This window comes from Pseudorasbora parva, chromosome 12, assembly GCF_024679245.1.
Source record: "Pseudorasbora parva isolate DD20220531a chromosome 12, ASM2467924v1, whole genome shotgun sequence".
NCBI lineage: Eukaryota > Metazoa > Chordata > Actinopteri > Cypriniformes > Gobionidae > Pseudorasbora > Pseudorasbora parva.
This window is the reverse complement of record NC_090183.1, coordinates 14,396,951-14,409,243: the sequence shown is the minus strand read 5'-3', so window position 1 is coordinate 14,409,243 and position 12,293 is coordinate 14,396,951. Positions and strand designations below refer to the sequence as shown.

The 12,293-nt window shown below is 38.5% G+C and overlaps 1 protein-coding gene across 1 annotated transcript; it reads left to right on the top strand.

Annotated features, from left to right (window-relative positions):
• Positions 1–502: 502 nt before the first annotated feature.
• Positions 503–10,349, top strand: gca (grancalcin). The gene is made up of 8 exons (XM_067458329.1): positions 503–660; positions 4,564–4,728; positions 4,809–4,878; positions 4,982–5,025; positions 5,171–5,318; positions 5,567–5,680; positions 5,812–5,870; positions 10,035–10,349. The coding sequence occupies exons 1-8, from the start codon at positions 637–639 to the stop codon at positions 10,059–10,061; spliced, it is 651 nt and encodes a 216-aa protein (XP_067314430.1). The 5' UTR covers positions 503–636; the 3' UTR covers positions 10,062–10,349.
• The last annotated feature ends 1,944 nt before the right edge of the window (positions 10,350–12,293 follow it).

Here is a 12,293-nt window from a genome sequence, read left to right as displayed (position 1 = left end):
ACGTCAACAAGTTTCATACGACCAAAACATCTTGAATGGAAGGAAGCACCAAAACTTACCTCCAAACTAAAGTCGTATTGCTGGGTTGGTTGAGTGCAGGAGCTGCCAGCCTCTACTTTTAGTGTAATGGCGCCGACCGGTGGTTTTCAACTTAAATGACAGGATTATATAAGCACGCCACGCACCATAAACACGTCACCACACGGCACGCAATGGCGAATTAATAAAGAATAAAACTGTATCACCTGTAAACACGTCTGTGATTATTTTAAACGTTACAGTGTTTACCATGATGCATTTAATAAGCAAAACTGCGCAATATCATTGGCCACCCATTTGTTTTCAGTCAGATTTGACCCCCGGCCATGTATGTCACTGAACGCTTGCTTTCTATTTTTGAAGGTGATCCAAAATCGCCACTGCCTCGCTTATATAGTCATGTTTTATGACGTATGGTTAAAGAAGTAAAACTCAAGAAAGCTGATACTCTCGCTGTCAGTCACGCTGGTCATAATGACGTCATTCAATCATTTCCCGTCAGAGGCGAAGTACGGAAGTGATCTGGACTGTCCGAAAACTTCCCCATAAGATTCATTTTTAAGTCGTTTCTGTTCCTTGAGGGTGCAATCACTAAGTATGGCTTATCCAGGATATAACAATGTAAGTATCACATATATTTTTTATGTTGTAGAGTGTAAAACTAATCTGATAATTAGCTTAAAAGGCGCCAGATTGGTTGAGAAATGTCTGGTATGTGTCGTTACGGTCCAAATTACATAAAATAAATGTCATATTCTCTAATATGGATTCATCAAAAACTAATATGGATTACGATAGAAACCGCGGCAGGTTATACCTGAGCCCAGTATCAGAAAATAACTTTTTTTTTTCTTTTCTTTTTTTTTTACTACATGTCTATTTTCCCACCGCCCACCCAGAATTTGTTTTCAAGGGCAAGGGTATTTTCAACAATACAATATAAGCCAAAAACATTTTTTTGTTTGTTTTCCAGTGAAACATAGAAACATTACTAAAGCAAATCATTTTTAGATTTTAAATTGTGGAAGTGAAAAAATGTTTCAAGTAAAAAAAACTACACTATATTGACAAATAATTTGTCTTGCATAAACTTTCACTTTTTACTTAAAGTAGACCCTATTTTAAGGGTGTTTAGATGTTTTTATAAAATATGTCACACAAAAAAATTAATTGTAATTTTTTTTACAAGTATACTTTTTTGCTGCATGTCACAGCACGTCATCCATCAATGCCAAAAACGTGGGAGAAATTATACCGGTTTATCAAGCCTACCATCCAGCAATCGTAATAAGTGTTGTGTTTTCTTACTTTTGATATGAAACAAACTGTGAGCTTTCAAATTCTGTCAATTTTCTAATTAAATTAAAACCTCTTTACTACTAGTTATAGCACAAATTAAACAAGAATGAACATTAGGGTTGGGCATGGTTTTGATTTGAACGATTCTGATTCTGATTTTTTTTTTTTTTTTTTTGCAAAAAATTAAATAGTTTCATATAAAACCATTAAAGTTACACAAGTTGATCAGTCAAGAGCAGTGTGATCGTTTGTCTTTTTGTAGTTTGACTTTGAATAACAAATGACTGCTGCCCCTTTAAGAACTGCCGCACTCATGGATTCTGACCACTGTTCCTGTTACTTATTCTTCATTTCTTCCTGAATTGTTTACGACGGTGTTTACATTAATACTCTTCAAAATGTGCACTGAGAATTTGGTTGATTGTATATGACCAATAATAAGCTGGAAAAAGAAGCAAACATTTGCACTTGTATGTCAGAGGGGGCTTTATTACGGTATGTGTGTGTGCGCTTCAGATGTGAGCCTGAAATCTGAGGGATTCGTAGAATTATGTGCAATCCTATGAGGAGAGGAGAGGAGGGCGCAGCTGGGATCGATACTGTAGAAACTGAGCAGGCTATCGTATCTTTTCAGATATTTCAGTATCTATATTTTTTGACAACACTAGTTGCACTGTGCCGACACAGGCTTTTTAAAAGTGAAATAAATCCACACTTCAGAGCCGTTTACCGGGCTTCAGGGGCTAAAAGAACAAGCGGGCACGCAAGCACCGGAAATCAGGTGGCCATGGAAACCAAAACTTGCGCGTTTGGAACCGATGATCGGAACCGAAAACACATTTTCTAAACGATTCCAATGGAATCTTTATTTTTTAAACGGTTCCAAGTTGGAACCGGTTCTCGATGCCCAACCCTAATGAACATCAGAAGGTATTTTAAAAGAAACTGTAAATGTCTCATGTAAGCGCTTAGTCTTTCAAGATGTCAATAAAACGTAATGTTACTTTTATCTCAACTTTTACCATTCAATATCCATAGCTCATTAGTCAACTAAAAAAGCACCATATTGCATATTCATTATATATTTTTTTACTTGACCTGTTGTCTTCTGGCCTAGAAATTTAGACACACCCTAGTGGCAGCAAATCTAATCTGCTACAAGTGTAGTCTAGGAACTCTCAATACACTTCAGAGCTGTAAAAACCCAAACTCTGGTCAGGCAAATCACATTGTGTATAGAGTCGGTGGGCGGGGCTTAACATAATAACGGCAGAGTTGCGCTTGCGTGCTACTAGTAAACACAGAAGCTGGCAAACGGCGGCCTTTCAAATTTCAAAGTCTCAGAGTTAAGCTTTTCTCTGAGAAAAGAACAAAGAACAGCACTGAAGTCATTCTTAAAAAGGGAAGATGTGTTCTGAGTTTTGCCGACCGGATACAGCGAAAGATTAATCTATCAACTAGCTCTGCTTCACGTTGCTCTGGTTGGTTATAGCGCTATCCAATTGTGTGCAGAGGGAGTTTGAAAGACAATCGTTTATCTCATTTATCCCGTTTATCCCGCCCTTTGGATTGAGCCCTGTCAATGGTGAGTTCCCAGATCAAACATCTTGATGTGGATCTGGCTTATCAGGCTAGTTGTCTTTGTTATTTAATATATGTGTGGCGAGCAGCAAGGCTGAGGGACCGTGAGAGCGGGATGAGGCCGGTCGTTAATGATAATGAGCGACAGCTGCATGCTGCACCGGCCTCGTGTCTCATGGAGGAGTGATGAGAGCATAAAGGAGGAGTCACGACAGTGAAGGTGGAGAGAGGACCAGGCCAGCGCACAGCTTTCACTCATTATCATTAACGACCGGCCTCGTCCCGTTCTCACGGGGTGCTTCTCAATATCCCTCCTCGTTTCTTCGCTCCTCCGTCCTCCATCCTATGAACCGGAAACCGATAGTGCTCAGCCATCTTGTAGGAGATCTCAATTCTGTAATTGCACCGCGAGGAGGCGAGGATCGAGGAGGGAGGAGGCTTCTTGAGGAGTCTTCCTGAGGAGTCATGAGCGAGGATACAGGCCCTGACCCAAATGGCACACTTCATGTGCACTTTCGATCTTGTGGACTTACAATGGCTGTTGTGTGCGCGCGTCCGCTAAGTCCACCAGACCACAGGATGTCCCATTTCTCATTTTAGTTCTCAGAAATGTGCTCGCGAGCACCCCCTTTGTGGCCGTTATGCACACTCGATGCGCACTTCTGCCGAGTCTGCACTGGTGCGGGTTACACATCGGACTTCTTCCCGGCAGTCAAAGTGACATTACTTCATGAAAGTGGGGACTCAGAGGAAGTCTGTGAGGGTTTAGGGTACAGGGCCACACTTTAGTGTCCTTTGCGGAAGTGTTTTATCGACTAAACGTGATGCAAGCATTAATTCTCCTCCCCGTTCACATTGTGCCACAGTTTATTTATTATTATTATTATTATGTTTACATGTACAAGACACAAATGTTTGTCAAATAACAACAACTGAACAGTTTCAGAATTATATAAAAGCACATGAAAATGAAAGAAACAAATAGAGAAACAAATAGATAATAGGCCTACTATACAATGAATAATAAGCAGTTAACGTGAATTCCTTGTTAATAATAACTGGTAATATTATTTCAAATATGGACAAATGTGGTATTTTGTGGAGGTTGAAGCTTATATGAATAGTTATCTCTAATGTTCAAAAATCCCGACTAAATCCAGCGGTGCATTCATCATTAACTGATGCCGCTTTGAAGTGATAGTTAAAGAGAGGGAGGATATATATTTCACTTGATTCAATATCTCTGTCCTTGCGTCTTTTCCTTGCGTCCGTCCCTCGCATTCTGAAGGGGTGGAGCTAAGACGCAAGGAAAGGAAGCTAGGAAAGGAAACAGGAATGCACAAATAAGAATTGGGAAGCACCCGCTTGACTAAATCTGCCACAAAAGCACATTTTTATAACAGCCGCCATTTAAATGCTAAATTATATCTACAACATAGTAAAAACACAATTATATTTTTAAAAGGTTGATATAAAAACTGCCTTTTATTAAATAAATGTTCAGTTTTCAGCAAAATGAAATGTTTCATTTTAGTAAAAAAAAAAACAGATCCTTAAATGTGGTTTAGATTCTTTAAGCATGTGTGCGCGGAGAGATTACACCGAAAAGATTGCTAATTTAAAGTGTCACTCTTTTACTTGCAGTTTGGTGGTCCAATGCCTGGAGTTCCTGCTCATGGTATGGCAATGCCAGGGGTCCCTGCTGCAGGTGGTTTCCCAGCACAACCATATGGGGCGTACCAGGGGAATTTTCCTGCTGCTCCTGCCCAGGACCCAATGTGGGGCTATTTCACAGCAATAGCTGGTCAGGTGAGAGCTGCTGTGCACTTGTGGCTAAATCTTTTCTCTCCTATTATGTTGTTCATGTAGTAACATAAATGTTATGTCAGGATGGTGAAGTTGATGCTGAAGAACTTCAAAGGTGCCTCACCCAGACTGGAATCAGTGGCTCCTACAATCGTGAGTACATAGATAGTAGAATCATTTTTGGTTCCAAATGCTTGGACAAACAAATCAATACCATGTGGATTATCCTAACCTCACTGCTTTTTTGTTGTTGCAGCCTTCAGTTTGGATACCTGCAGGATTATGATTGCCATGCTGGATGTATCCTTCATAGAAAAGTGAAACAACTCTTGTTCTTGCGCTGTTCTTATCTCCCCAGCTTGAGTCAAAAGTTTGTGTCATGCTAGTCTCAGTATCCCAGCAGATCCTTTGATGTGGTTTACATTCTTTAAGCATGTGTGCGCAGAGAGATTACACCGGAAAGATGGGATTCAATGAGTTTAAAGAACTCTTTACTGTGCTAAACGGCTGGAAGCAGAACTTCATAATGGTGGACAGGGATTGCAGTGGAACCGTGGAACCTCATGAGATGTCCCAGTGCCTTGCTAACATGGGTGAGTGTGATTTTTGTGATCAAAAATGTCCTAGTTTTCAGTGCAACATATAGAATCTCTCAAAGAATAAATTACCAATATAAAATTATAAAAGTCATTCATTTGGAGCTTTAAAATAAAATCAAACTGAAAACTACTGGGCGGAATGTACATGTTTCTGGAAGGGGGGAATTTATATCTCTTAGCCAATAGCTTTCTATGCACTAAGACTGTGATGTAAGCAACATTTTTTTGTCATTAATACACAGGTTACCGAGTCAGCCCACAGGCACTGAACGCCATCGTCAAACGCTACAGCAGGTCTGGAAAGATCTACTTTGATGACTATGTGGCATGTTGTGTGAAGCTAAGGGCACTTACAGGTGAGACGTTTTGTAAAATTTAGAAATGCAAAACTATACAAAACATGATTATTATAACTACAATTATACTAAGTATTCTTTAAATAGCATTTTTTTTAATCAAACACTATGATTTTTTTATTTTTCTGTAGACAACTTTAGGAGGAGAGATACAATGCAGCAGGGAATGGTAAACTTCCAGTATGATGATGTAAGTCTGCCTCAGATTTTTAAAGGGTCATGAAACCCCCCTGCTGCAGCAGTGTTTTTTCACACCTTCGGTTTAAAAAAGGCTTCCAAAAAGGGGCTAGTTCGATTGCGAAAAGGTGGGATGGGTATTGTGTGGAAAGACGGAATGGTTTGCAAAAATAGGGGAGTGCCATTGGGTGCATTAAAATTAGCGATACCGCCAGCAGCAGTTACAGCGGTTCTGAGACATGTTATTGGTTCACACGTTGGCATTGTTTACAGCAGAGGGATGAGTACAGCGAATGAGAGAGCTCTGAGATCTTATGTGTCATGCAGGCAGCAGGAAGAACAGAGATCGTTCTGAATGGCCCTCATTTATCAAAAGTGCGTACACCAAATTTCCAGCGTACACCTTGCGTACTATGGACGTTGGCACGCTCAAGTCCTGTGCCAGCTCAGGAGGTGGTGTACGCACATTTTGAGTTAGTGCGAAAATGCGCAGAAAAACAATTCCTAACACCACAAAACGCACTGACAAGATATGCTATATTATGACCCATTGTAAAAAAAACAACAACAACAACATAGTAATTATAAACTTCAGTGTTTATTTTTGTGCAACATGGACTTCAATGTTTAATTTGTGTGATACCAAGCATTTGATTTGCAGGCATGTGTATTCCTCCAGTTGCGAGCCTGTGCGCTTTACCTGACGGTTTATGGTTAGGCCCGGCAGCTGCGCACGGACTGGGACTGAAGATAATTCAGACTGACAAAATAAAAAAAATACATTCTTCTTCTTTTAAATAATAATAAAAAAATAAATAATGACGACATTCTTCTTCTAAATAACAATAAGCGTCATTAATAATAAAAATCATAATAAGAAGAATCTTACAAATTGTCATGCAATTATTAATGTGAATGAATGGTACTCCACATCACATCATCATCACTATCGTACACCCCAATAGCCTACATGTGCCGTGATACGAAATTAATGCTAATTGTTTCAAAATCAAAATAATGCATTGTGATAATTTCTCATCCAAACTGCTATTTAAACTGCTGGAGTGCGCTTCTCAACCCCCACACTGTTACTCGTAATTTGGGTCCATATTTTGTTTTTGTGGGTGCATTTAATCCCACTCTTCAAACTCCCAAATAAAACAATTTCGTTGTTTTCCACTTCCCTGGTGACCGTCTCGATGGGCGCGTCTCGATCATCTCAATAGTTCACTAGTCAGGGCACTGATCAGGGAGTCAGCCCATTGACTTATGTCCTAATCAGTGCCCTGACTAGTGGACTAGTGAGATGATTGAGCGCGCCCGATCTCCACGTCGGAGAAGTTACGCTTCTTTGCTGTCTTCTGTTTGTCCATGGCGTAAAATGAAGGTGTGAGGGAGGCGGAGACTTGAATATATAGGGGTGTGTTATTCTAATGACGATCGTTTTCAGCCGCGGCATTTATCAAGGGCAGGTATTGCGCACACCTGGATTGCAGAGGTGCGCACGGCTTCATAAATCAGGCGGTGAGAGGAGTGTAAGCATAATCTTACGCTAACATATACGCCCGTTTCTACGCAAGATTGATAAATGAGGGCCAATGTCATTGAGCTTTTCAAATCAGCATAATTCAGTGAGAAATTAAATGTTATTCTGTTTGACAAAATATTTTGCAAATGTGTGTTAATAAATTTATATTTGTCCAAATATACACAATGTTTGTCAAGATGAACAACGCACCGACGTGGTCTCATGAGAGAACATGAACCACTCACGAACAAATGCTTGCGATGCGATGGAGGAGTGGGGGGCCTACGGAGATGTACTCGGCGGGGAAGCCTCACTGTAATCCTAGATCGGGGTATAAGCGAAGGGGTTTGAGGTTTCATAGTCTCGACCGCGTATCTGAAGCGCAGAGCGATGCGTGCTGGGTTGCAATGACAAGCTAGATAAATCTATATTTTTCCAAATATGCACACTGTTTCACTGAGCCCAAACACGTGGTTTAGTGCATGTCTGTGGCCACAAATAAAACGGAAAAGACATGGCTTTTGATTCTTGTTCATATTTCATTAAAAAATATTGTTCATTAGCCTACAGATCGGTTATTTTGCACTCCTGACATAAATTAAGAAATACATTTGGGTTAGTTCACCCAAAAATGAAATTTATGTCATTAATTACTCACACTAATGTCGTTCCACACCCGCAAGACCCGCATCTTCAGAACACAGTTTAAGATATTTTATATTTAGTCCGAGAGCGTATGCAAGTGTATGCACACTATAATGTCAATGTTCAGAAAAGAGATTCGAACGGTTATGAATCACTTATTGTTTCATGATTCGGATCGCGTGTCAAACTGCATGAATCATGAATCAATACGCTGATTCATAACCGTTCTAATCTTTATTTGAGGATTGAAAACAAACCCGGAAGAGAAGACAACACTGAATAAAGGCATAGTTTTTGTGATTTTTGGACTAAAATGTTTTTTCGATTCTTCAAGAGATTCTAATTAACTAACTGATGTCACATATGGACTTCTTTGATGATGTTTTTATTACCTTTCTGGACATGGACAGTATAGTGTGCATACACTTTTATTGAAGGAACAGAAAAGCTCTCGGACTAAATAAAATATATCTTAAACTGTGTTCCGAAGATGAAACGGAGGTCTTACAGGTGAGGAACGACATTAGGGTGAGTCGTTAATGACATAAATTTCCTATTTGGGTGAACTAAGCCTTTAATGTCAGGTTCACCGGATTCCTCAAGCTCATTTAACTTTACTGAACTTTTGTGGCTTCCAAAGACAGCGTCCCAGTTACAGCTCGCTCAGCGCCCTTACTTCGTATCTTCCTCCTTGACTTTTCCGCACACTGCTTCCAAAACTTCCCAACCATGTCTCTACAATAATGATGGAAGACGAACCTGACAGAAGTGACTGTCTCATGAATATTAACTAAATTATATTTTATGAAAACTACAGCGCAGTGATTGGATTGAATGAGCTTTATGTCATGAATATATATCGAGAATCGCTCAAGACGGTCGACATCAGCATGTTCCCATCAGCCCATACATGGGCGAAAGTACACGCTGACGTCAGATTTTGTGACGTTGCTTCGACTTTTCAAACCGAAAGACAGAAATCGTTCTGGAAAATGCAAAAATAACTATTTTTCACATATGAAGAACATTAATGAGTACCTTTAGTGTTTTCAATGATGTGGAGCCTATACATATCTGTTTACATCTCAAAAAAGTGTTTTGGGGTTTCATGACCCTTTAAAGGGTTAGTTCACCCAAAAATGAAAATTAGATGTTTATCTGCTTACCCCCAGTGCATCATGTAGATGTCTTTGTTTCTTCAGGAACACAAATGAAGATTTTTTACTCCAACCGTTGCTGTGTGCCAGCCATATAATAATGTGAATCGGTAACAATTCTATGAGAGCAAAGCAAACAAAAACAAAAAACATGCTTAGGCAACGAGCACATAAACTCTGCTGCTTCTCATGACACATTGATTTATTAAGACACGAACCGATCGGTTTCTGTGAGAAACCAAACAGTATTTATGTTATTTTTTTACCTCAAGTTTTCCCTTCGGCTATTACTTCCGTCTGATGAGGTCAAACGGACGCGATCATAGATATATACCATGTAGATGCAGGCCCTAATGAGGATTATATATATATATATATATATATATATATATGATCGCATCCGTTTGACCTCATCAGACAGAAGTAATAGCCGATGGGAAAACTTGATGAGACTCGTCGGGATATGAGATAAAAAAATAACAAATACTGTTTGGTATCTCTCTAAGATTCGTGTCTTAAGAAATCAATGTTCCGTGAGAAGCAGCAGGGTTTTTTTGCACGTTGCCTAAGCATGTTTTTTTGTTTGTTTGCTTTGCTCTCACAGAATTGTTACCTATTCACTCCATTATATGACTGGCACACAGCAATGGTTGGAGTTAAAAATCTTCATTTGTGTTCCTGAAGAAACAAAGACACCTACATGTTGGATGCACTGGGGATAAACAGATAAACATCTCATTTTCATTTTTGGGTGAACTAACCCTTTAAACTGGTTTACACTGAAAACTGGTTACTTCATTGAAAGCATATAGGAAGCTGTTGTAACATCTTCAATTTCCTCTTGCAGTTCATCTTGTGTACTATGTCTCTCTGAAGAGGGTTACTGACAAGTACAGTATGCACTCCAGGAAGAGCACTGAATGACTGAAAGTATGGAGAAAAATATATGTGCTAATTTGCCAGTAAGATGTTATATTTGAACATAGGAGTAAACCATATATTACTCAAAATGGCCATCAATATTTGTGCCAAAGCAGACCTCAGTTGTTTTTAAATGATCTTTTTTTTATAATCATTCTTGTTAAAATTGTGTGTATTAATTACGTTAAAATATAACCACACTTACCATATATTTTGCCAATAAAACATGGTACCTCTTAAAGAGTTGTGTTCTGGCTTTATTTAGCAAGGACCGTAAGACTGGTTCATGTAGGTAGTAAAAATCAGTTGTGGGTACAAGTACGTAATCGGATTACTTTTCCCAAGTAACTAGTAAAGGAACACCTTACTTTTAAATTTACTATAAAAATAGTTACTTTTTTAAAATAACGTAAGTTACTTAGTTTTCCCAGTTTTTAACTGACATCTCTCCTGTCCCCATCTGGACTAAGTGCAGAGGCGTTATGTGTGCCGTGTAAACATGATGGTTATTGTAGTTCTGGGCTAAATGAGAGCATGCATTTACTCATCTCACTTGCTCAAAAACAGATTCAGTATCCCTCAAAAATAAATGCAAACAATATCTTATGTATTTTAATCTGACTTTATTAAAGCGACACTGTGTGATATTTTCCCCCATCTAGCGGTGTAAAGGTATATGACCATCCAGTGAATATTAGTTTCTGTTCCTCTCAATTCTGATTTCGTTTTAACTCCTACAGTGGCCTATTTAGTCCAAGATTAACATGGCAATCCCCCTCTTCACATTCGACACAGTGCCATCGAGTGTTAAAACGCGAAAGGCGATGCTTGAATTTACGGGTATGTCCCTCTTTGTCTAATGTACTTTTAAGATGGAGGGGCAACATGGCGACCGGCATTCGAACCCCTCACCCGTATGTATTTTCAATGGCATATTATAAACTTACGAGAATACTTTATTACTTGAAAGAAGTAAAATATACATTAATGAGCACATATATTTTGGAAAGAACTGAAAAAGTGTTTTGAAGAAGTGTTTTTAGCTAAGAATAAACTAAAAAAGTTACAGTGTCGCTTTAACCAATGTTTTTGCTACTGACCTTTGATTATCCAATTCTATGAATGAGCAAAAATTATTGTAAAGTCCCCCTGTGAAAATCAAGATTTTAAAAGGATAGTTCAACCAAAAATGAAAATTCTGTCAGTAATTACTTATCTTCATGGCATTCGACACCTCTAAGACAATGAAGATATTTTTGTTGAAATCTGATGGCTCAGAAAGGCTTCCATTGGCCACAATGACATTTCCTCTCTCAAGACCTATAAAGGCACTAAAGATGTTGTTACAAAGCCCATCTCACTACAGTGGCTATACAATCATTTTATGCGGCGACGAGCATAGTTTTTGTGCACAAAAAAAAAAACGAAATAACGACTTCTATAGAGATGGCAGATTTCAAAACACTGCTTCGTAAAGCTTCGGAGCGCTATGAATCAGTGTATCGAATCCTGTATATATCCGAATCATGAATCGATACTTCAAAAACTATGTCGTCACTCCATAAAATTACTGTTGAACCGCTGTAGTGAGATGGACTTTGTAACGACGTCTTTAGTGCCTTTTATGGGTCTTGAGAGAGGAAATGTCATTGTGGCCAATGGAGGCCTTTATAAGCCATCAGATTTCAACAAAAATATCTTCATTTGTGTTCTGAAGATGAACGGAGGTCTTACTGGTGTGGGATGGCATGAGGGTAAGTAATTAATGACAGAATTTTCATTTTTGGGTGAACTAACCCTTTAATGTTTACATGTTTGTTTTTAATATGCTTTGAGACAAATTATGTGCAAATTGATGTCAACACCATTGTTGAGTATTTTCTCTTTAAACCTACATTGAAAAAGACCATCTCAAAAAATGTGGTACTTTGAAATCGCTGGTGTTTCTGATATATAGCTAGAAATATGACGAAATGATCTGAATTTGAATTGTATAAATCTGATTTATTGACAAGTGTAATCTAACATAATTGAATATTATGTTGCATTTTACACAGTTCAGAATTAGAATTTTTAAATGTTGAATATAGATTTGAAATTGAAAACATCTGAAATGTTTTAATGTCAAAATTGTACAGACATGTATTTTCAAACAGCAGATATTTTGTTCTGAATGAATAGACTG

Excerpts from the sequence above, each read along its gene's own strand:
- gca (XM_067458329.1), top strand. The coding sequence starts at position 637 with ATGGCTTATCCAGGATATAACAAT. Across the intron at positions 4,729-4,808 it reads TCACAGCAATAGCTGGTCAG|GATGGTGAAGTTGATGCTGA; the intron begins GTGAGAGCTGCT and ends ATGTTATGTCAG. Across the intron at positions 5,871-10,034 it reads TAAACTTCCAGTATGATGAT|TTCATCTTGTGTACTATGTC; the intron begins GTAAGTCTGCCT and ends TTCCTCTTGCAG.